At 40.0% G+C, this 24,351-nt stretch overlaps 1 protein-coding gene across 1 annotated transcript in view; it reads right to left on the bottom strand.

Moving 5' to 3' along the window:
* Positions 1-24,351, bottom strand: part of STK32A (serine/threonine kinase 32A) — a 108,095-nt gene that overhangs the window by 69,808 nt on the left and 13,936 nt on the right. The window contains exons 3-4 of the mRNA XM_036894647.2: positions 5,968-6,023; positions 4,759-4,910 (exon numbers count right to left, since the gene is read on the bottom strand). Coding sequence (XP_036750542.1) covers positions 4,759-4,910; positions 5,968-6,023 — 208 coding nt within the window. The remainder of the gene's footprint in view (positions 1-4,758; positions 4,911-5,967; positions 6,024-24,351) is intronic.

The raw sequence follows: 24,351 nt of genomic DNA, 5'->3' as shown, positions 1-24,351 counted from the left end.
TTCAATCAAGAGTGTCGGGAAAATTGGACAGCTATGAGCAGAAGGATGAACCTGGGCCACTGTTCACGCTACACAAAGATAAACTCAAAGTGGTTAAAGATCCAAATGTAAGACCTAAAGCCATAAAACTCCTAGAAGAAAAGCTAGGCGGTACACTCTTGAACATCAACCTTAGGAATTTTTTCTGCATATGTCTTCCTAGGCAAGGGAAGCAAAAGCAAAAATTAATGAGTGGGACTACATAAAAAATATGTATTTTATGTTCAAAAAATTATTTAAATTAAAAAACAATTAGAATAAGACTTCATAATGTCAGGCCAGCCCAAGCCCCGGTGTACTTGTTCATGTAAGAATCTTCGCTGGTTATGGGGGCTGAGGGGATGCTCCGTATCTGGAAGGGGCCTCACTGAGTTCTTTGCTTAAAGTCATCATTATTAAACATCTACTATGTGTAGTGTGCTGTATATATTCATAGCACTACCTTCTGTTATAGTTTTTGCTGTTACTCCCAATTATGGATGAAGAAGCTAAGTGAAATACATGATATTTGTTCACTTCAAATATAGTGACCAAGTGGTGGGGCAGGGATTCAAGCTCGAGGCCCCCTGACCTCAGGGCCTGAAGGGAACCTGGAGCAGACATGATTATATGGGGGGGTGCTTGTGTGCAAGAAGTGGCAGTGGTATGCTGGAAAAGAGTAAAAAAACAGGATCTAGAAGCCTGGTCCCACCACTAGTTCACTCATTCCACAAATAGTTACTGAGCCCTCACTGAGCAGGTGCTGGGAATAAGGCAGTGAACAAAACACACAAACACACCTGCTTGATGGAGTTTGCATGCTTGTGAAATGACAAGATGTGTCATGTATGAACGACAATAAGCAAATACCCTTTCCCTCCATATTTTGTCAGGAGTCTCACAAAGTCCCAGCGGGGGAAGGTATGTGTACAGCAGCAGGAAGGGAAGGGCTTTGAGGTCGGGATTCCTGGGTCTGAGCCCTGGCTCTGCCAGTTCCCTGCTGTGTGTAGCCCTAAAAAATTATTCAACCCTCTGAGCTTCAGTTTATTCAGGTGTAAAATGGGAATAAGAATCCCTCTCAGCCTAAACTGTTAGGATGAATAAATGAGCCAATACGTAAAACTCCACTGCCAGGGAAGCCATCATCACGGCTGCTGGGGCTCCGAAGCCCACCCTGGGGTCTCATGACCCATGATTCTGTGAGTCGCAGATGGTGAAGGCGGCTTCCAGAGAACCTGTTTATTCGGCGTGTGTTCAGCCATCCGACAGGGCCGCTCTTCACACTCGCACCCAGGGGGTCCTCTCCACTTAAAACAGACCATCTCGTCTCCTGATTTCCTGAAACCACAAGCGGACCGTTTCTGTTCCCAGGAACAGGAGACGCAGTAAGGAGGGGGCAGAGGTCTGGGGAGCCGCGTGCAGCCGCAGGCTTAATCTCAATTAACAAAAGCCACCTGGGGACCCGGCCCTGCAGGCAGGACCCGGCCGTTTGTTTGCAGGCAGTGGGTTGCCTGGGCTTTGTTGGCAGCGCAGCCTTTAGGAAATTGAATTTGCTTTTCCAGGACGCCAGCCCATCAAGCACCCTTCACTTCACAACACAGCCTACGTCTGAGGACTGTGTTCCTGAGTGGGGCAGGTCTAGGTAGGCTGGGAAGGTTGATTTTAAATCAGAATGTGTTTTTCACTCTCAACATTGCTGTCCCACCTGAACACACACACACACACACACACACACACACACACACACACACACACACACTTTCCCTCTTCTACTTCGTCCCTTCAGCCACTCACAGTTAATGGAAACGATGTCTGGCAGATCAGGGCCCTGCCCACACCTGCTGACACTGAGTCCCCAGGGTCCAGTTCTCCCGTACAGTTAAGGTTGCCGGATTTAGCAAGCAAAAATACAAGATGCCCACTTAAATTAGAAATGCAGATAATGAATACTTTTCAGTTAAAATGGTTCACACAATACTTGGGACATATACTAAAAATTATTGGTTATTTATCTGAAATTCAAATCTAATGCTGGGTAAATATGCACAGGAATGAAGGAATGAATGGTGCTAATGCCTGATCAAAACCAAAAAATCAACTACACCCATTTTACTGGAAATGACACACCAACATGTTAGAAGTGGTGCTTGGAGGTGATAGGATTACTGGATAATTTTAATTCTTCTATGTGATTTTCTGTTTTTCAGTTGATTACAATGAACAGAAAAGTTTTCAAATATCATGTGTATGTATCTACACATATACACACATACACAAGCATACCAACTTCTTAACATTGGTGTAAAACTTGTTTAAAAGAGAAACAATTTGTGTTTTCCCACAGTCTGAAAACCAGAAGTTTCTGAACACATCCCCAGAGGTTAGGAGCATTTTGAGCATTTATGAGGAAGATTACTGACAATAATATTGAGAGGCCTATGTAGCCTGTCAATAAAATAGACAACACAAAGGATACAAAGGAGTTAAAGAAGCACTGCTGTCATTTTATTAATCATACAGTGCTTCTTAAGAAAATCAGCTCTGGAGAATTTGGGGATTTAAAGGTAAGTGTAGTTAAACCCAAGACACCAAAATCGTGATTGAATCGCATATAATACATTGAGGGATCTTTGATTTTTTTCTTTGATTTGCAGAATGAGGGTGGAAAACAAAACCATCAGCCTTAGAGAGAGAGAGTTGAAGCGCCCCTCCCGCCACACACACAGCTTCCCGTGATGCACCTGGGCCAAGCACCATTCAAACTTTTCTTGAGGGCGTCCCTGGCCCATCAGTGATGGGCACGTTCAGAATGTTACACCTTCGTGGAGCAGGGAAGGACCCATTTGTGAACTGCTCACTATGTGCTGGGCACTGCGCAGAACTCTTTATCTCATGTCATTCATAAAAACAGCCCAAGGTACACACATTAACCTTCTTATAACAACGTGACTTAGGAATGACAAAGAATACTCACAATCATGCCTCCAGAAGCGTTGCAAGGTGTTCAACAGTTGTGGAAAGAGTCACTTCCCTTTACTATGCTGCATTTACTGACACAGGAATGAATTTGCTTTCTGAAGATTTTTATCCTAAGGTTTGAAAGATGAAAGGGTTTTGTGCTGTACTTTTTAGGAAGGCCCCTTCTCAATTTCCAATTCTAAAGGTGGTGCTAGAATTAAGGGTCAGGGGGAGATTTCTTCTCTCTTCTCTATCAATATTAATGGTGCCCAATGTTCTGGTGTGTGAGATGCAGTGTAAGAAACGAGAAGAAGGGAAGAATAGGATATATGTCATGTTATCAGCAAGTCAGCAGGCGTGGAGAGCAGAATGCTGTCTGGGATGACATCGAGTTAGCAAATAGCCAAATCTGTAAATGCTGGCCAGCTTTGAGTCTCACAACACCCATGTTATAAAAAAGTGGGACTAGAATGAAATTAACTTTGCCTGTCTGGGGATGGGAGACAAGCATAAAAAGGCAAAATGCTAAGTATGTCCTTCTGAAGGGTTCCTGGCCTTACAAAGAGAAAAGTGGTTGGTTGAACTTTGAGAGAAGGAAAACGTGACTTTGAACAAAGGGAGACTGTCTTGCCACTCTCAGGGTGGAGAAAGAGGGAGAAAAGGCAATTTGCTTGCTAAGGGTGGAGAAGAAAGAGCTGCATCCATTTAACTCTTCACATGGCAGCACTATGAATAGGCCACTCTAAAATACTGATTAAATACACTGAGCCTGAGCCACATTAGATTCTGAGTAGTGCATAAACTATAATAGTCCTGTTTCCAAGTCGCACAGAGCCATCTTCTTTTCAACCACAGCACAGCGTCTTTGAGCAAATTGTATGTTAAGTGCACTGTATTAATTAAAGATGTGAGGAGACAGGTTTTCTGTGCTGATTGCTCCGGAGGAATGTCCCTAAACACCCAGTGACATTTCAATTATTTTTCCATTAGTATTCTTTGAATAAAGACTTTTTTTTTGCCTTTGCTAAGTAAGAACTGCTTGGCGTGCATATTTAAATAACAGTCATACTGAATTAACTTTAAGGACTGGCTCTTAACATAATGGATGCATTAAGATAGAAGAGAGCCACAGAAAGGCCTCCATACACAAGAGAAGAACAGGAAGTGGTAGGTAATGCAAGCTCCTTTGCCATTTTCTAAGCCTGGGATCATGAGAATAGCTTTGAGAGCATATCACAGTCATTTAATGTCTTGCCACTGGTAGAAGTTAGCACCAGCTCTGTTAAAACCTACTTGGTGAGAAAGGCAGCACCTACTTTTTCCAAGTCTCAGGGATATATGTGGCTGCTCAGGAAGCACGTTGCAAGGAAACCAGTTTTATTGCCAGCCATTTTAAGTACAAAGTGCTTTGTTCAGTCTAAAGACTGACCTCACGTTAGCCAGAGATGCCATACTTTTCACCCAAAGTCCCACTCTGCAGCTGAACGGGAAGAATATCTGAGTGAGCAACCTGAACTCATTCTTTGTCAGTCCTTATTTAATTACAATGTTTAAAAAAAAATACTGACCTCCAAAACAAGGGGAGTTATGATAACTGAACCAAGCAGTATTTATTGGTGACAAAAATTTCATTATAAAGCCAAAGAAACCAAGAACAAAAGCCCTTGAAGCTCCTAATGAGGATTTTGCAAACGCACATCTAGAAATCAAAGTGGATTTATGTAACAGTACCTGGGGTGACGGCGGTGGGTCTCCATTCAGAGGTCCCGTAAAACCACTTACCACAAATTGACCAGGAAGGGATGCTCCAGACCCTGCATGATCTGGAGTTCCTTGAAGACATTCCTCACTTCGTTGCGCTCCACACACTTTTGCTTATTCATGTACTTCATCGCATACATCTTCTTGGTGTCATTCTTCTGTACAATGCAGACCTAATGGTGCAAACCAGAGTGAGGGAGTGGTTGAGCTGATGACAGATCATAGCAGTGAAGACAGAGTGAGGCCTGTTCTCCAGCATGGCTTGAAAACCTTATCACCTGTTAGGTTCTCTGATATTAAAATTGCTGCTTAGCTCTGATTTCAGAGTAAACAAATCCATTTTGCTACCCTGTACCAGGCCAATTCCTGACTCCCTTCTCTCTCAAATTTGTTTGCCTGTTTTTGCTTTCTGGGTTATTTTAGACAGCATTTTGAAGAAAATAGCTGCCTCCTTGTCTGGAATCTTGCAGTAGCAAATACACCCTTATTCTACTTTGAGTAACAGCAATTGGCATGGCTAAACTGTCAAGCCGAACAATACTGTGCAAAGAACTTCTGTTTACAACCATCATGATAGCACCAGAGAGAACTTTACGGGCTGGAAAAACACTAAAGATGATGTCCATATTTCAAAAATTCTTTTAGAGATTCATATAGTGCATGATAAAGCCAATAGCAGATGACTTTAAAATGCAAGTGCAATATGAAATGTGAACTATTCTCTCAATGGATGTCTCTAATAAACTAATAATCAGGATTTGAATCTAGAAGGTTCTTATAAAAAATTAGACTGGATAGGTACATTCTTCCTGGCAGGTTTTTTAAAATAAAAACATGGTATAACTAGGGAAAAAAAAAACACAGAAATCAGGTGGCTTCTTTCCCATAGGAAAAGATTTAACTCTTACATGAAAGATAATTGTTACTGAAGGTCCTGGTACAGTTTGAAAATGATTCTGAAATCTTAGTCTCTCCTTTAGAATAGACAGAGTCTTAAAGTCTAGTGAGAGTAAATGAACTTGACTTCGAGATAATTGTGAGAACAGTGTATGTTCGTTATGTCACATGCTCTGCTCAGACTGTAGTGAGAATTTATAAAAAAATCCATTGTAAAAACAACTCTGAAATACTACTCCCTGTGGTCTTAGTAACCCAATACTGTGAAAATTCTTAGGCTCTCTATCCCCTGAGCTAGATAACCCTGTGGAGGCTGACGAATTCGGTTCTCACCTTCCCAAAACTGCCTTTCCCGATGGCTCGCAGAATTTCAAAGTGGTCAAAGTTGACTGTAAAACAAAAAGAATATCGTCAGTGACTATCAGTTCAAAATCAATTAAAACTCCTGAATGTTATGAAGGAGAGAGTCATGGGGATCTAAAAGCATAGAACAAAGTATAGATTTTCCCAGACAGGTAGCAACCTTCTGCCTCTTGCCCTGATGATCTTTATTATTAGCTAATAAACAATAAACATTAGGCTAAACTGAAGTACCTAACTTGAAACAACATTCAAGATTACCTTACCATATCCGTTCATGCAGCCAGTAAACATTTCTTGAACACTTCTGCATTAATCACAGTGAGTAGTACTGGGGGATATAGTAATGCCAGAGTAAAAATGGAGCTTGTAGTCTAGTGAGGGCTCTATACAGGGAGAGACCTGCATGGATGAAATAGTCACAAAGTAAGTGGGCAATTAAAACTCCTGAATGTTAAGGAAGCAAGTCCTGGGGCTCGAAGAGCATGAGAGAGGACTTCAGGTATTTGGCAAGGTCAGGAGAAGCATCCGTGACCACAGAGGATCTCAGAGAAATCTGGTCTCCTATGTATATGGTTGTATTAAGGATCGGAACTTTACAACTCTTCTTTCCCTGTTTTCTCACTGCAACCACTCTCTTGTATATAAATGATTTCAGTTTTCCCAAATAGGACACTATTATATTCCTAAGTATTTAGGATGAGCTGATTCCCAAGGCACAAATATCTGATTAGCATGAATATGCATGTAGAGGTCCACTGAATGGTGCTTTGAAATGCTTTCAAGTGGGGATGGCCTTTCACATCTGCCACTGTAAAACTTCAGCTCCTAGAAGTCGGAAGCAGTAGGTGTTGGGCTCCTGGTCTCTTGGGTCGGTGCTCATGAAATGTTGGGCGATGAGAACAATGCACAGATCCTCCCAGACAGGTGGCGACCTTTGGCTTCTTGACCTGATGAGCTTGAGAAAATGTTCCACTTTGTTTCCTAATTTTTGAAATAAGGATTTAGCTAAGTAAAATTCCAAATATGGGACCTTAAGAGTTTATTCAGAAAAGACTGAAAAATCCTAGAAGATACAACTCTTCTCTTTAAAAAACCTAGTTGTCTCTTTTTCCAAGAATAATGAGATTAGCTCCTCCTGAAGGAAAGAGAGATGGGTAAGGGGACCTTTTAAGGTCTTTTTAAGCTTTCTAAGGAAAGAAACATTTTTATAACATGACGTAATCATCACTTCATCTGAACCCCAAATCACTTTATTTCCAGCCCAAAAATCATTCAGTCATATAAGGCAGCATGTATATTACACATAACCCTGGATTCAGACTCAAAATAACAATGCGATTTGTGATAAATGACACTCTCTGAGCTTCCATTTTCTCCTCTAAAAATGGACTGACCCTCCCAGAAAGGAAGAAAATGCCTTTTGCCCAGAAAGTGCTAATAAAACTGTTTACTTAACATAGTCAAGTGAATGCCTTACCATCCAAAATTTCTTGAATTCTGAGTTTCTTTCATGCACTACTTCATAAGCTCTGTGGGGACAGAGGTATGTTAATTTGTTTATCCCAGTTTCTCTGGCAACTGAGGGGAAAATTCCTGACTTCACGGAGGTGCAAGCAAAACTCTCTGCAGTTTTCAAAGAGCCTGACAGAGTGATTTACACATGGTAGGTTCTCAGCAAATAAGTCAAAGTAAACTATAGGGGTACACAAGAACCCCGAACAATTGCTTCTTGTAAATATGAGCAGTGTGGACATTTGGGTCTCCTAAGGAAGTAGTTTTCAAACTGGTTCAAGACCCATTACTGAGTAGGACATAAATTTAGTTATAATGAGAAGCATTACAATTTAAATAGAATAGAATAGATTGGACAATATCAGAGATGTCTCAAATGTAGTAAGAGTAGAATGGCCATTTTTATATGTGTGTAGATACATTTATGCTGGATCAAGACATAATTTTGTTACTTTTTTTTTTTTTTTACTATGGCTGTGGTCAAAATAACTTGAATGCATCTATGAATTTTCTCTTAAGTTTCAAACTGACATAATGAGAGCAATAATTTCTTCATGCTTGTTTCATGAGGATGATCATATATTACGTACTGTGCAAATGTTGGGGGTAAAATGACAGGGATTTATTTGCAAGTCCAAGATTTTATCTTGAGCAAATGCAGTAACTCAGTGATTTCTCTACTAGCAGCCTAGCCTAGAATGCCGTGATGACATCTTTAATATCCAGGCATTTAGTGGGTACCTAGAAAGCATGAAGTTCTGTTTTGATAGTCATCCATCGTGAACCATGTCTCTTTATAAGCCATTTTAAGCTTTAATGAGAATGATGAAGAATCAGATTCCAGGTTGCTGGTAAAATTTTTCTGGCAGAACTTCCTTAATTAATGGCAAGTCAGGTCCTGGAAAGTAACAAGCCTAAAGTTTTAGAGATAATGCATCTTATTTATGCCTTTATTTTTAGTCAGTCAAAGAAAGAGCAGCCCCCAGTCCAGTTCTGTATGGCCTAAAGTCACATCTACCTACAGTAATACCACCTGGGAAGAAAGCCAGGGACAGTGTAAAAGTGACTGGAAGAGTGGCTCTTTCTCCATCCTCACAGTCTCTTCTTAAATGTCCAATAACAGCCTCATGAATTAGGAGTATGACTGATGGAAGAGGCAATGAGACCTTATAAAAGGTCAGACATACCAAGAGAAAGAGATACAGTCAGAATCATGGAATATTTTGCCAACAGAAATCCAATTGTATTACAAACATATAGGATTTGACTAAGGGGATCATGGAATAACATGCCCACTGTGTACTTAACCCTTCGATCCACATTTGTAGTATCAACCAGCAGATGATGTGTGGTTCACAGGCCAAAATGGGCCTGCAGCCTGTTTTGAACCACCTTTGAGCTAAGATTGGTTTTCACATTTTTAAGAGTGTTAAAAAGGAAAAAAAAAATGCAATCATGACCATAGAAGAGCCTATAACACTGACTAGTTGGCCCTTTACAGAAAAGTTTGCCAGCCCCTGAGTTGGAGACCACTGTCTCTGGGGGCACTACCTGGGTTCAAACCCCAGTTCCTACTATTAACAGGTGCATGATCTTGGCAGTTTACTTCTCTGCTCTGTTTCTTCATCCATAGAATTGGGATGAAAACAGTATATGCCTCATAGGGTTTATAAAAAGGTGACATGAGTTAATATATCTAAAGTGCTTAGAATATGGAATGGTACTACCCCAACTAGTACCATTGTTACCTCCTGGGGAACAGTGCGATTCAGGGCTCCCAGGAAACACCACCTTAAGCTGCTCTCACGGCACACGGACGTGTGCCCATCCCAGAGGAAGAATCAGGGCAAGCAAGGCGTGATTTCTTCCTCTCTCCTCTCATGACCACATGAGCCAGGTCAGCTTTTCCCAGGTCTTTCCCTGAACATACACGTGCTGATGGAGGAACTCGGTGCTGATGCTGTCAATCCCTTAGTCTGACTTGTCTTACCGCCTCCCACACTCCTCGTGCTGTGCAATAAGCAGCGTTGAGGGAAGGAAAAGGGGAAACGCTTTTTAGAGTTCGTAATACCACCTTGACCCCTAGAATTTGGGAGAACAACATTCTACAAGGTAAAGAAGGAAGCCAGCTCCCTCCCCTCACTTTTGAGGTAAAAATATTTGGAAAACTTTTTTTTTCCTTAAAAAACATTCTAGTCTTAGTACCGAATATGAACATATGTGCAACTGAGATGCGCACTTCTCGATGTTTATGTAAATCTTCCTTTGATGAGGGAACCAGGATACCAGCTGTGTGACATTATATGTTAATCTTTCCAAATCACAATGTCTCTATCTATCGAATGGAGCTAATTAAACTTGACTCACAGGTGGCTTTGAAGACGAGATGCTATAAGCCAGAAGTAGAATGACTGGCTCGCTGAAAACTAAAAATTACAAATGCTAAAAAAGTACAATTATCAAAGGAAATCAAGGTGCCTTCCCATTCCAAATTTGTGGTTTCATTCCTAGACAGCAATCATGTCCACAAATTCTTGTGTATTCTTTAAGAGATTTTTTTTTCTGCATATATACATTCCCTTTTGGCAGCAACAGATAACACGCTGGTTTACCCTACCGGGATACGGATCATAAACCCTTTCCACGTAATTAGATTGTCTCTGCCCATTCACACCATCACCAACAGATCTATATCTAATTATTTTGAACAGCTCCTTTGTATTTCATTGTCTAAATATACCATAAAATATTTAGCCTCTTGATGGACTTTTGAAGATGGCTTAATTATCTGCTATTAACCTACAACACGACCACAGACATCCTTAGCCAGCTTTGTGTGAACGTTTGCAGGCTCTAACTTTATAAAAGTGGAACTGCTGGGACGAAGAACATGTGAGTTTTTCAATTTTTAATAGATATTGTAAACTAGGCCTCTAAAGCTGTTACACCAAATCTCCTTCGTGCCAATAAGGTGTAAAAATGACATTCGTCTCCCACCTTGCCAACACGATCCCATCAGTCATCCTGGATGTGACAAGCGATACCATATGGCGGTTATGAGCATGAAACTGGGTGCGGGCTGTGTCTCTACTACCGATTAGCTATGAACTTGAAGTGAATTAAAGTTACTTAACTAATTAGTTAATTTAGTTAACCTGTCGAGTTTCAATTTCCTTCTCTATAAATTTTGACCATTCAGATGATCTCCTCTAAGGTTATTACGAGGACCAGGCGAAATAAGCCATCTCAAAGGTGCTTACTGAGTATTTTTAGCTGAGAGTAAGAACTCAATCAGTGGGTCATTATCGTTGCTGGTTTTGTCACTGGTACCAGATGGGTCGCCTTGGCACTGGTCCAGAGCATTACTTTTCTTGCCAAAACCTGAGGCAGCGTGATGGTGGGCGCTCACCCAGAACACTGGTAAGCACATGACCCCGTGAAGGCAGGTGCTGGAGCCACTCTGTCTGTCACTGCATTCGCACCTCCTAGAACCACCCAGTGGTAGCAGGTGCATGATGAATACTTCCTAAGTGGAGGAACCAGGCAATGAGGTATCATCCCCTAAGTTTTACAGAATATGGATGGCTTAGGAGGAAAAACTTTGAAGTTATTTCCCTTCACGCTGATTTCCTAGCACATTGTCATTTACAGTAGGTAGCGCCTAAGAAATGTCTTAGCAGCCACCTACTGTCAAAGTCTTTATGAGCCGGGCAATGAAGAAAGTCTCCATTTGAACGCTGACAACCAGATTTCTCTGAGGACACTGGATTTACAGCTTAAAAACCTCAAGGATCGACTTACTCTCTCTTTGAGCTCAGAAGTGTCCAGAACTGCCATTCTCCACTCCACCAACTTGACAATCACCGATCATCCTGAGTGAGGGCGTGGACGTGGTGACCCCCCAACAACTGGCAGGCAGTTAAAAGCGGGAGGCAGAGAGTATTTGCTTGGTTGGAGCTGCATTATCTTTGAACAAAGTAACTGTATCTCGTTATGGCAACAGAAAGGTACCCACATTAAATTACAGTCTTCCGACTACGTTCTGAGAACAAAGCAGGAATCAGTCCCTCTTCTAAGTCCTGCTGTCACTTTGCCCATTTTTAAGAATGGGGATTTCATGATTTGCCAAGAAAGGGAGTAAAAGGACAAAAATGGAAGCTCTGCTTAAAAACCTATGTCCTCTGGTGGAATTTTACAGTTTTCCATTAATGAGATGAATCTTTAGTCATCGTGTTACATTCCCAAATGGAGGCAGTTGGAGGCAGTTACAAAGAAACTCTCCCTTCCACCCTTCAAAGACAGTTGAGGAAGGTGGGGAAAAAGCTAAGATCACTGCTAGCAAGTCCAATCAACAAAGAGTCATTGAGCATCTGTGTGTTCAGGACTCTAGAGGCACAGATGGAAGCACAAAGGAGCCCGGGACTTACGTCACATCGCCAGGACACGGAGTAAGACTCATGCAGCTGCATTCATGAGAACCTAAAACCTGGACAGTCAGACACCCCTGGCCTCATTTAAGTTTGTTTTGCTACAGTGTATGTATCTTTGGAATACAGTTTCTCATCGTTCTGGGGTTAGAGGAATACAAATATATGGATAAATAAATAGGCAAACACAGGAAAGCAATAGAGTGGTAATGTTTGGCGTAGAAAGATGCTCCATGGCCCTTCAGAGGGGGGAGAGAATATTATGGCATCACAATTTTGCTTTATGGGTTTTAACAACTATTGAATGCTTCAATGAAAGCTAAATGATTTGGGTTGGAAAGAACTTCATTGGAATTCCAGCTTCACACCTTACAAGGTAAATGAAATTAGGAAATTTACCTAACCTTTCTAAGCTTCAATTTCTTGTTTACAATAACAATAGAAACTGATATAATAGAAAATATAAAATAATAATATATTTATTATATATTTATAATAAAAATACAAAATGAATATTCCTTTGGCATAAAAAATACAGAAAATAGAAAACAATTATCTAAAAATAAGCATAATTAATATATTGACATTTTTGTTCTTAATATTTTTTATGAGTTATACATCTCCATCTACATTTACGTAAAGTTTTAAGCGTCAAATAGTTCCAAAAGTTTGTTATGAAACAGATATTAGTCTCATGAGCCACTTGTCTCACTCCCCAATCTCTCCCAGCTGAGAAAGTAACACTTTTTACCTCTTTTAGCTAATAAGTGTAGTAGTTTCACCATATTTTCTAAACAGTATAATTTTTTTAATTTTAGTTTTAGGCCTTCCTTACTGAATTTTCAAGACGGCAGGTGAGGGCTTGGCTCACTCGTCCGCTCTTCTGGTTTCATGCCAGGATGTGCCCACCTTTCCAATACAGCTGTGCCTGATAGAATCATTTCAATTATATCAATATTCAGGATTTGCATCTCGGTATGGGAAGAGGATACGCACCTAAGTCAAGTCGTAAACTATATTTTTCCTTTCTTAAACAATTTTTTCTTTTCTCTGGAGTTAATAATTGTCTTGTTTATACATGTGCTTAGTTTCTGCATCTCTTTCCTAAGTTATTCTCAAATTCTTCTCTGACCACCTACATTCCTTTTCACATGTTCAAGCGCATCACGTTGCCGCCTTCCACAAAGACGCTCCCAGAGCCTCTGACCGGCCCGGACTGTATCTTTCTTGCTTCACAGCTGTCCCCCCGGGTCTCCTCTTTAACGACGGCTTCCCCGCATGCTGCACGCACTGTCTCCCTCTGTCATGTTTTACTGCCTTGTTTTTGTGGAACACGTCCTACAACAGCTTTGTGAGGATTTTGTGGGAGACCAATTTTTGAAGCTTTGTATGTATGAAAACTATTTTTATTCTACTCATACTCAATTGAGAGTTTGCCTGAGTATTGAATTCTAGGTTGGAAGTCATTTGCCTTCAGAATTTTGAAGGCATTGCTCTACTTGATTTTTTGTGTCACTGTTGAGAAGTCTAAAGCTATTTTGATGCCATATCCTTTGATGTACCTGTTTTCTTCTCTGGAACCTTACAGGATTGTATATGTGTATTGAATGTGAAATTTCATGACAATAGGGGCTTATTTTTTTCATTGTGCTGGGCGTTGATGAGCCTGTTCAATCGGGAAACATGTGTCCTTAAGTCCTGGCCTCTCCTTTTTCCCTTAAATTACGCAGTGGCGGTTTCCTCTCTTTCCCCCTCTCCTTCCGCACTCTCCATTCTCTAGAAACTAGAACTCCTAGACTGGCCCTTCAATTTTCTATTATTTACCCTGCTGTTTTCTGTCTCTATTTTGCTCATTATTCTGGGAACTTTCCTTGAATTTACCTTCTCAACCTTCTTTGAATCTTACCATTCATGCTGTTTTTTTTCCTCTAAAGCTAATTTTTGCACTCTGAATGTTGCTTTCCTGGCATCCTATTAAAAAAAATTATTTTTTGGTTGCTGTATCTTACATCTCTCTGATAGTTTTCCTTAAGTTGTGTTTTTGTGCTCGTTTGTTTTAGACTCTGTCCGCCCTATCAGAGGTCTTTCCCACATGTCCGAAAATCCTTGGTTGTCTGCTCATGTTTGCTTGGAGACCTGAACCCTTCTGGGAGTTCTGAGCCGCTGGGCAGACGCTGCAGCCATAAGCTTCGCTCTAGAGAGCTAAGGCTAGGATGTCGAGTCTGAGAAAGTCCCATGTTCATAGCTTCAGATTTCCTTCTCAGGTTGGCCAAAGTCTGCAGAAAAAAACCTCTGCTATCCTCTTGATGGAGGGTGAGGTCCCAGCTGCCAGGGTCATCAAAACCAAGCGGGCAAGAGGGCCTGCACACCCGGAGCACACTCACGGACCTGGCACCCCGTGCCCTCACGTGCCAGCTCTTTCCAGTTAAGAGACCCTCCTTTCCAGAGGGTAAACCACAGTATGAGGTGGGGTGACCAGTTTCTTTTCCTTTTTTTTTTTTCTTTTGACAAAGTAGTCGAAGGGATGTGACCAGTTTCCACCCAGATACCCAAACAACCCTCCGTATGTGGACTGTCCTCTTCGCCTCTCCCTCTAGAGGCAAATGGGGCTGCCACTTCCTGGTGGAACCGAAGTCGAGGGATGTGTTTTGGTCACCATCTTTCTCTTGAGGTCTTGCTTCCATTTTTTCTCATCTGTAAGGTAGATATAATGATACCTTCCTCGCAGGTACATGGTGGGAATTAAATGAGGTAATGTTTATGAGGAATATATTGGGAGTGCGGTAGACACTCAATAAAAGATTTTTTTTGGAAAAAAAAAGTGGATGTCAGAGATAACTGTCTCTTTACCATTTATTGGCTTTGTGACCTCAGCTAGCTTTGTTTTAAGACCAGTTTTTGACTTACATTCTCATCCAAATAAGGGGAGGATTACAGCTTTCTTATTTCTATCTCGGGATTGCTTAAGAGTCAAGTTAGAGGAGGATGAGCAGATACTGTGCCCATGTACAGTGCCCTCCTTGGGCCTCGCAGCTTGGAGGCCTCCTTGGGAGGATACCAGCTCTGCCTCTTCCTAGCTGTGGGAACGTGGGCAGGTTTCTAACCTTGCTGAGTTCAGTTCTCTGCTCTACAAATCACCATGGCTGACACTGTCCTCGTAATTTGCAATGAGGGTAATAAGAGATGACCTAAGGAAGCACCACATCTGGAGGGGCACTCCTGTAAGGGTTGATTCTCTTCTCCCACCTGTCTCTCTGACCAGCTCTAAGGTGTCTGAACTGGGTGTTCCCTATAAACCTTCTACCCCAAAGCATCATGAATGGCTGAATATGAGTACAAGCACATTGTTTTTTAATTAAACTATTTAATTTTTAATTGAAATGTAGCTGGCATACAATATTATGTTTAAGGTGTACAACATAGTGATTCAAGTTACATACATGATGAAATGCTCACCATGCTAAGTATAGTTACCATCTGTTACCATACAAAGTTATTGTAATAGTTTTGACTGTATTTCCTTTATTGGATTTTTCAGCCCTATAATTTCTTTTATAACTAGAATTTTGTACCTCTTACCTGCCTTCGTCTACTTCACCAATTCCCTCAGCACCCTCCCCTGTGGCAATCACCAGTCTCTCCATTTATGAATCTGTTTCTGTGGTTTTTTTGTTTGCTTGTTTGTTCATTTGTTTTATCTTTTAAATTCCACATGTAAGTGAAATTATATAGCATTTGTCTTTCTGACTTATGAGTTCCTCCAGGTCCATCTATCACAAATGGCAGGATTTCATTCCTTTTTATGGCTGAGTAATATTCCATTATATATATTTACCACATCATTATCCACTCATTTATCAATGGACACCTGGGTTGCTTCCATATTTTGGCTGTTGTAAGTAATGTGGCAGTAGACATACAGGTGCATGTATCTTTTTGAATTATTGTCTTTGTTTTCTTCAGGTAGCTACTCAGAAGTGGAATTACTAAGTCATATGATATTTCTATTTTTAATTTGAGGACTTCCATACTGTTTTCTGTAGTGGCTGCACCACTTTACACTCCCACCAACAGGATATGAGGGCACCCTTTTCTCCACATCCTCAACAATACCAGTAGTCTCTTATCTGTTTGGTAGAGCCATTCTGACTGGTGTGAGGTGGTATCTCATTGTGGTTTTGATTTGCATTTCCCAAATGATTTGCAATGTTGAGCATCTTTTCATGTGTCTGTTGGCCATCTGTATGCCCTCTTTGAAAAGTGGCAGAGGACCTTAAAATATATTTTTCCAATTAGATTGTAATTTTTGGGGGGGAGGTGTTGAGTTGTATGAGGTTTTTATTAAAATATGTATTTTGGATATTAAGCCCCACTGGAAACATCATTTGCAAATATCTTCTTCCAGTCAGCAGGTTTGCTTTTTTGTTTTGTCAATGGTTTCCCTATTGTACAAAAGGTAGTCCCATTTTTTATTTTAGATTTTGTTTCCCTTGCCTGGAGTGCCATATCCAAAAAATGCTGCTAAGGCCAATGTCTAAGGTTTACTACCATGTTTTCTTTTAGGAGTTTTATTGTTTCGGGTCTTGTATTTAAGTCTTTAATCCATTTTTAATTCATTTTTGTGTGTGATGTAAGATAATGGTCTGGTTTCATTCTTTTGCATGTAGCTGTCCAGTTCTTCCACCATTTATTGAAGAGACTGTCTTTCCAGCACTGTATATTCATGCCTCCTGGGTCATAGATCAATTGACCACATATTGTTTCCTGGCTCTCCATTCTGTTCCATTGACCTGTGTTGTCTTTGGTTATGCCAGTACCAGACTGTTTTGATTATTGTAGCTTTCTAGTATAATTTGAAATCAGGGAGCATGATACTTCTAACTTTGTTCTTATTTCTCAAGACTATACTGGCTATTCAGGGTCTTTGTGGTTCTGTACAAGTTTTAAAGAATATTTGTTCTAGTTCTGTGAAAAACACCATTGGTGTTTTAATAGGGATTACACTGAATCTGTAGATTGCTTTGGGTAGTTTGGAAAAATTAGTATTGTTAAAATGTTCAGTCTATGAGCATGGTATATCTTTCCCTTTATTTCTGTCATCTTTAATTTCTTTCATCAATGTCTTAGAGTTTTCAGAGTGCAGGTCTTTCACCTTCTTGGTTAAATTTTTTCCTAGGTATTTTATTCTTTTTGATGTAATTGTAAATGGGATTGTTTTCTTAATTTCTCTTCCTACTAATTTTTTATTGGTGTATAGAAATGCAACAGATTGTTTGCATATTAATTTTGTATCCTGCACCTTTATCACTGTGTCCTACGACATTATTTTCTTATCAAATTGTTGTGGCTAGCACTTCCAGTATTATGTTGAATAAAAGTGGTAAGAGTGGGCGTACTTGTCTTGTTCCTGGTTTTGGAGGAAAAGCTTTCAACTTCTCACCATTGAGTATGATGATAGCTGTGGGTCTGTCATATGTTGCCTTTATTATGTTGAGGTATGTTCCCTCTAAACCCACTTTGTCAAGAGTTTTTATCATGAATGGATGTTGAATTTTGTCAGTGCTTCTTCTCTTTTTATCCTTCATTTTGTTAATCTGGTGTATCAAGTTGGTTGTTATGTGGATATTGAACCATCCTTATATCCCTGGAATAAATCCCAACTGATTGTGTTGAATGCTCCTTTCAATGTAACATTGAATTCAGTTTCCTAAGATTTTGTTGAGGGTTTTTGTATCCATGTTCACTAGGAATTTTGGTCTACAATTTAAATTTTTGTAATGTGTTTATTTGGTTTTTGTGTCGGGGTAATGCTGGCCTTGTAGAATGATTTTGGAAGCAAAATCTTTTTTTTTTTGTTTCTATTTTTTCTGAATAGCTTAAGATAGGTGTTATCTCATCTTTAAATATTTGACCAAACTCACCTATGAACCCTTCTGGTTCTAGAGTTTTGTTTGTTGGGAGTTCTTTGATTACTGATTCCACTTTGTTACTAGTAATCAGACCGTTCAGATTGTCTATTTCTTCCTGGGTCAGCCTAGAAGATTGCATGTTTCTAGAAATGTATCCATTTCTTCTAAGTCACCCAATTTGTTGGCAAATAATTTTTTTGTAGTAGTCTCTTAACCTTTGCATTTCCATGGTGCCAGTTGTAACTTCTCTTTCATTTCCGATTTTATTTAATTTTTCTTTACTCTTGATGAGGCTAGCTAAATGTTTATCAACTTTTGTTTATCTTTTCAAAGAAATAGCTCTTACTTTCATCAACTTTTCTATCATTTTTTAGTCTCTATTTAATTTATTTCTGCTCTGCTCTTTATTATTTCCTTCTTTTTTACTAACTGTGGGTCTTGTTCTTTCTTTTCTAGTTCCATTAGATGGAGATTTTTCTTGCTTCTTCAGGTAGGCCTGTATCACCACAAAATTCCCTCTTATAATTGCTTTTGCTGCATCCCAAAGATTTTGAACCATTGTGTTTCTGTTTTCATTAGTCTCCAGGTATTTGATTTCCTCTTTGATTCCTCATTGATCATTGATTGTTTAATAGCATGCCTCCACATTTGTTTTTTCCAGTTATTTTCTTGTAATTGATTTCAAGTTTCATGCTGTTGTGATCATAAAAGATGCTCTACAATTTCAGTCTTCTTAAATTTATGGAGACTTGTTTGTGGCCTAATGTGTGAGCTATCCTGGAGAATGTCCCATGTGTACTCGAAAAGAGTGTGTATCCTGCTGATTTGGGAAAGAATGTTCAGGATATACCTGTTAAGTCCATCTGGTTTAATGTGTTGTTCAAAGCCACTGTTTCCTTATTGATTTCCTGTCTGGATGATCTATCCATTGATGCAAATGGGGTATTACATTCCCCTGTTATTGTATTACTGTCAACTTCTCCCTTTATGTCTATTAATAATTGCTTTATATAATTAGGTAATAGATATTTAAAATTGTTATATCCTCTTGTTGGGTTAATCCATTATCCTTATATAATGCCCTTCTTTGTCTGTTAGCCTTTGTTTTAAAGTCTTTTTTGTCTGATATAAGTGTGATATAAGTGTTGCCACTCCAGCCTATTTTTTTTTTGGCATGGAGTATCTGTTTCTATCCCTTCATTTTCAGTCTGTATGTGTCTCTAGGTCTGAAGTGAGTCTTTTCTAGGCAGCATATAGATAGATGGATTTCGTACTTTTTAAAAATCCATTCACTCATTCTATGTCTTTTGATTGGAAAATTTAGTCTATTTAAAGTAATGACTGATAGGTATGTACTTATTGCCATTTTATTAATTGTTTTCTGGTGGGTTTTGTGACCCTCCTCTGTTCCTTTCTTCTTCTCTTGCTCTCTTTCCCTGTGTTTTGACTTCCTTTAGTGTTATGCTTGGATTCCTTTCTCTTTCTTTTTGTGTATCTATTACAGGGTTTTGGTTTGTGTTACCGTAAGGTTCAGATATAGCAGCCTATGAATACAGCAGTCTACATTAAGTCGATGGTCACCTAAATCTGAACACCTCCTAAAAAAGCATTACCTTTTTTACTCACCCCACCCTTGTGTTTTATGCATGACATATTTTACATCTTTTTATTTGTGAATCTTCTAACTAGTTCTTTAGATAAAGTTGAGTTTGCTACTTTTGTCTTTTACCCTTCATATTAGCTTTATAAGTGATCTACTACCTTCATTGTTTGTTTGCTCTTACCAGTGAAATAGTTCCCTTTCATAATTTTCTTCTAGTTTTGTCCTTTTCTGCTTAAAAATGTCCCTTTCCTATTTTTTGTAAGGCCAGTTTAGTGGTGATAAATTCCTGTAACTTTTATTTGTCTAGGAAATTCTTTAACTCCCCTTCAGATCTGAGTGGTGACTCCGCTAGGAGCCCTAGGGCCGAGCGAGCAGTGCTGGCAAGTAGACAAGAGTATGTCAGAGCTGGTGTCTCCACGAGGCTGGCCAGCCAGGCTGAAGACAGGCAGGAGAAATGGCACCTGCCAGCACCCCCATTCTCCTAGAAAGCCCCCACAAATCCCTCTTCCTCCCACATATGCCTTAAAATTGGTCAACAAGTCTCCTTCACATGTAACCCAGGCACTTTTCAGAACGCTGCCTCTGTGCTGGGTGTTGGACCCGATGTTACAGCGTGCTCTTCCTTTAGGAGTGGACACTCAACTTCCTGTAGCCCTCTGGGTCTCCTGGAGTTAAGCCCTGCTGATTTTCAAAGCCAGATGTTACGGGACTCATCTTCCCAGTGCAGGTCCCCAGGGCTGGTGGTCCCTGACGTGGGGATCACTCCCCTGCTCCCCAGGGAGGATCTCCACGCCTGTGATATGCCCCCCACTTGTGAGTTGCTACAGTAGGTGTTTGGTTCTTGACCGTGGCTGTGCCCCTCTTACCCTTTTTGGTGTAGCTTTTTCTTTATGTCTTCAGTGGTGGAACACCTGTCCTGCTAGTCTTCAGGTTTTTTTTGGATTGAGTTGCATTACATGTAATTGCTACTTCAGTGTGTCTGTGAGAGTAAGTGACTCATGATCCTCCTGTTTCACCATCTTCTCCTATTCTCTCCCCACTTTCTTAAATTTAAGGGGGTGGCATGACTCCTTTGGTGCATACATGGATCATTTTTCAAAGGAGAAAAAAGAATGCAAATACACAAACTAATACTGGTATAAATTGCAGGTTCCTCAGAATCCTATTTGCAGATCTTAGGTTAACAATTAGGTATCTTCTAAATGAAAGATGCTACCTCTAGACTAGAATCCTAACATAAAGCCCTAAGCGTAAGCCCCCTTCACAGACCTACTGATGATCTGCTGGTACTTTCAAACCCTTAGTATATGAAGCACCGTGCTAGTAACTTTACTTGCATTTTTTCATACAATCCTTATTAGTCCCAAACAAAAGTAAAACATGGAGACTAATAGAGAGTAGGTAACTTGCTCAGGGCCATAAAGCTAGTAAGAGCTGGAGTTGGCAATGGAATCAAGAGTGTCAGTTATGAGCTGAGCATCTCCCAAAAGGATGTTGAAGTCACGGACTTAGTACATCAACAAAGTGACCTCATTTGGGAATGGCATTGTTGCAGATGTAACTGGTTAAGATGAGATCGTACTGGAATAGGGTGGACCCCCAATCCAATAGGACTGGTGTCCTTGTAAGAAGAGAGAAATTTACACATGGAGGAAGAAGAGCTATGAGGACAGAGGCAGGTTGGGATGATGGTGCCATAAGCCAAAGAATGCCCTGGGCTCCCAGAGCACGAACTGCTGAGCAGTAACTTCCCCCGGAGGATTCTGTAGGACAGAGCCCTGCCGACACCCTGATTTCAGACTTCTGGATTCCAGAACAGTGAGAATTTCTATTGTTTCAAGCCATCCAGTTTGTGGTACTTGTTAAAATAGTTCTAGGAAACCAATAATAAGAAACCAGTTTGGAGTGTCTGACTCCCAAACCTGAGTTCATTACCACTAGACAGTAGCACCTGCTTTCCATGTCCATCTCAGAAGCAAGACTGGCTTGAGGGGCATTTGAAAAAATGTGATGAAATGTTATAAAATAAGAGGAAGATTGGTTAATTCTAATGCCAATTACTCCAAGAACTTGATGAGTAGATGGAAGGGTGTCCCTGCTGTTCAGGACATATATTTGAGAAGATTGCCAAGCAGAGCAAGCAAGAGAGCAGTTTTTAAAAATCTTTGAAGAGACAGTTCCTTAAGTCCTGATGTCTACCTGATGCCAAGTTCAGCGCTTGGAGGAGGGAGACAAAGAAATGCTTCTGCCGTGCATCAGTTCTACTCTTAACAGAACTTGCTGATTGGAATCGCCTATTGTCAGCACGTTTTGAACAAAAATAAAATTTTGCATTCTGGTCTTCTAAGCACTGATGCCTTGAATATGGATAAGCAAAAGCTCTGGCACGTCCAGCAGTGATGTATGGGCTAAGGAGAAGGGCACAGGCCTACTTCTAGGCACGAGATGACTATAGGGTTCCTTCTTGAAAGACATCCTGAAGGAAATAGCAACACCATTCTCCACCATCATGTAAGGGTAATTCAGTCCCACGTGGTAAATGCCTGAACCCCAAGAGTCATCTCTGAGCAAATCTACTCCTAGTAAAATAAACATCCAGGGATGCAAATAGATTGTTGTACATCAATGTTCATGTAGCATTATCCACAAGAACCCAAAGGTGGAAACAACCCAGTGTCCTTCAACAGATAATGGATAAATAAAATGTAGTATATATGCACCATAGAATATTACACAGCCGTAAAAAGGAATGAAGTTCTGACACGTGCCACAATGCAGATGAGCTCTTGAAGACCTTATGCTGAGAGAAATGAGCCAGACCCATAATAACAAACACTATATGATTCCACTTACACGAGGCACTTTGAAGAGTCAACATCATTAAAAACAGAAAATAGAACAGAGTTGCCAGGGGCTGGAGGGGAGGGGGATTGGAAACTTATTATTAATGGGTACATAATTTCTGTTTGAGATGATTAAAAAGTTCTGAAAATAGAGAACGGAGATGGTGGCACATATTATGCATGTACTTAATGCATGCCACTGGATTGTATACTTAAAGTTTGTCATTTGAAATGTTTTTGTATAATATATATTTTTCCACAATTAAGAAATGCTAAAAAAAGAACCAGCTTCAAGAAAATGGTGCTAAAACCCTCCACAACTGATTCAAGTAACTGTATTTATGTATCAGGATTAATATTAATGAAATATAACTTATCTAAAAAAAATCAAACTGCTTTGAATATTATTTTACTATAGTGTTGATTTAATCATCTAAAATACAGAATATTTCTCTTCCTTCCTACCACCAAAATATTTTTCAGGGTCACAGAATTATTCAATATCAAAGAAGCAATGCAATCTAAGAAAACTCCATTGTATTTTAGCAGTTAGGTATGTCTAAAACTTCTCATACATTTAAATATAGCATATTCATGTTGCAGAATTGCATAAAGAAACTGGGATAAACCACTCATTATAAAAGTGAAAATAAACATACAGAAGAATATAGTGCATCATCTCAAATATATCAAATGCCTTTGATACACATACATAGATTGAAAAAGATTATTGATGTATTTATTCAATAAGGTGGGTACTGAGGATATAAAAGTGAACAAAACAGACAAGAATCCCTGTCTTCATGGAGTTTACTTTCTAGTGAGAAGGAAACACAGCTAACAAAGCAAATAAGTAAATTAAAACAAGAAATATGAAGGAAATCAGAGTGAGCAAGAGAGATGAGGGAAGCCAGAATGGAGATGGGGTTGCAAAAGAAAACTGCCAAACAGTAATAGTTATTAGTGGGTTGAGGCATTGTGGGTAATTTTTTCCCCCTGATTTTATTTTCCAGGCTTTCTAAGACTCAGATGTACTACTTTTGTATTTATAAAAATTGCCCTTAAATGTGTATTTAAATATTCATTTCCTAAGAATAGCTGCAATAAAGCTTACCTACCTTTATACTAGATAGCGCCCAAAATGTTAACCATGGGGAATATTGGGACCATAATCTTCTGTGGAAACCTGTGGAGGGATGTGAGCCCATTCTAGTTCCCAATTAGGTACATGAGACTTAAATTCCTTCTAATGCCTCTTTCAGGCCTTGGTTTATAGCATTTTTCCTGGTGTGTTATGTCCCAGACAGGAATGAAGGATTTATCAAACTGGCAATGACTTAAGTATTTTATAATGGTAAATCAAAATCATTCCACAAGATATCATAAATAAGGTTGATATAAAAAAGGTTGAAGAGCGAGAGATGGTGATGGTGAAGAGGATTGTGAAAGACACGGATGAAGGGTCCCTGAAACTGTCTTTGGATCCAAATGAACGAGCAAAGCTCGAGAGTAGTGACGAACTCCAGGGACGACAAGCTGTTCCCTACGGAACCCCCAGCACGTCTGCAGTGACGTCTCGGGGCAACGCTACTGACTTACAGCAGACGTGACGACGACGGTCACTGTGCAATGAAATGACTCCGCTCTTTGAGGGCAGGACGCAGTGTTAGGCACATGATAGGGGTTGATGTATTCTTAATGAGCAATCCCTGCATTTGTTTATGTAACTTTATAAATTCGTTCTGGTTGGCCATCCTGGGAGGATATCTATAACTGAAGTAAATGAGATGCATTTTATATCCAGATGCAGGATCCAGCCATGTGACTGTCTGATTTCAGGTCAGTAGTTTAATCTTCCCATGCCTCAGTCCTGTCGTGTTTTAACTGCAAACTGCTTGGATAATTAAGTGCTTACGGTTGTTGGTCTCCCCTAACAAGAATGTTACTGGACAGTGAGTGCATCTTCACATCACTTGCTTCTAAACAAACTCCATGCCATTCTCAGTATCTGGAGAGAAGGTGGGTGGGTGAGATGCCAAGAACAGTCTCTAGTTGGCACC

Source organism: Manis pentadactyla, chromosome 13 (assembly GCF_030020395.1).
Source record: "Manis pentadactyla isolate mManPen7 chromosome 13, mManPen7.hap1, whole genome shotgun sequence".
Taxonomy (NCBI): Eukaryota; Metazoa; Chordata; class Mammalia; order Pholidota; family Manidae; genus Manis; species Manis pentadactyla.
Note: the sequence above shows the minus strand (reverse complement) of the source record. Positions and strands in the feature narration are given on the sequence as shown.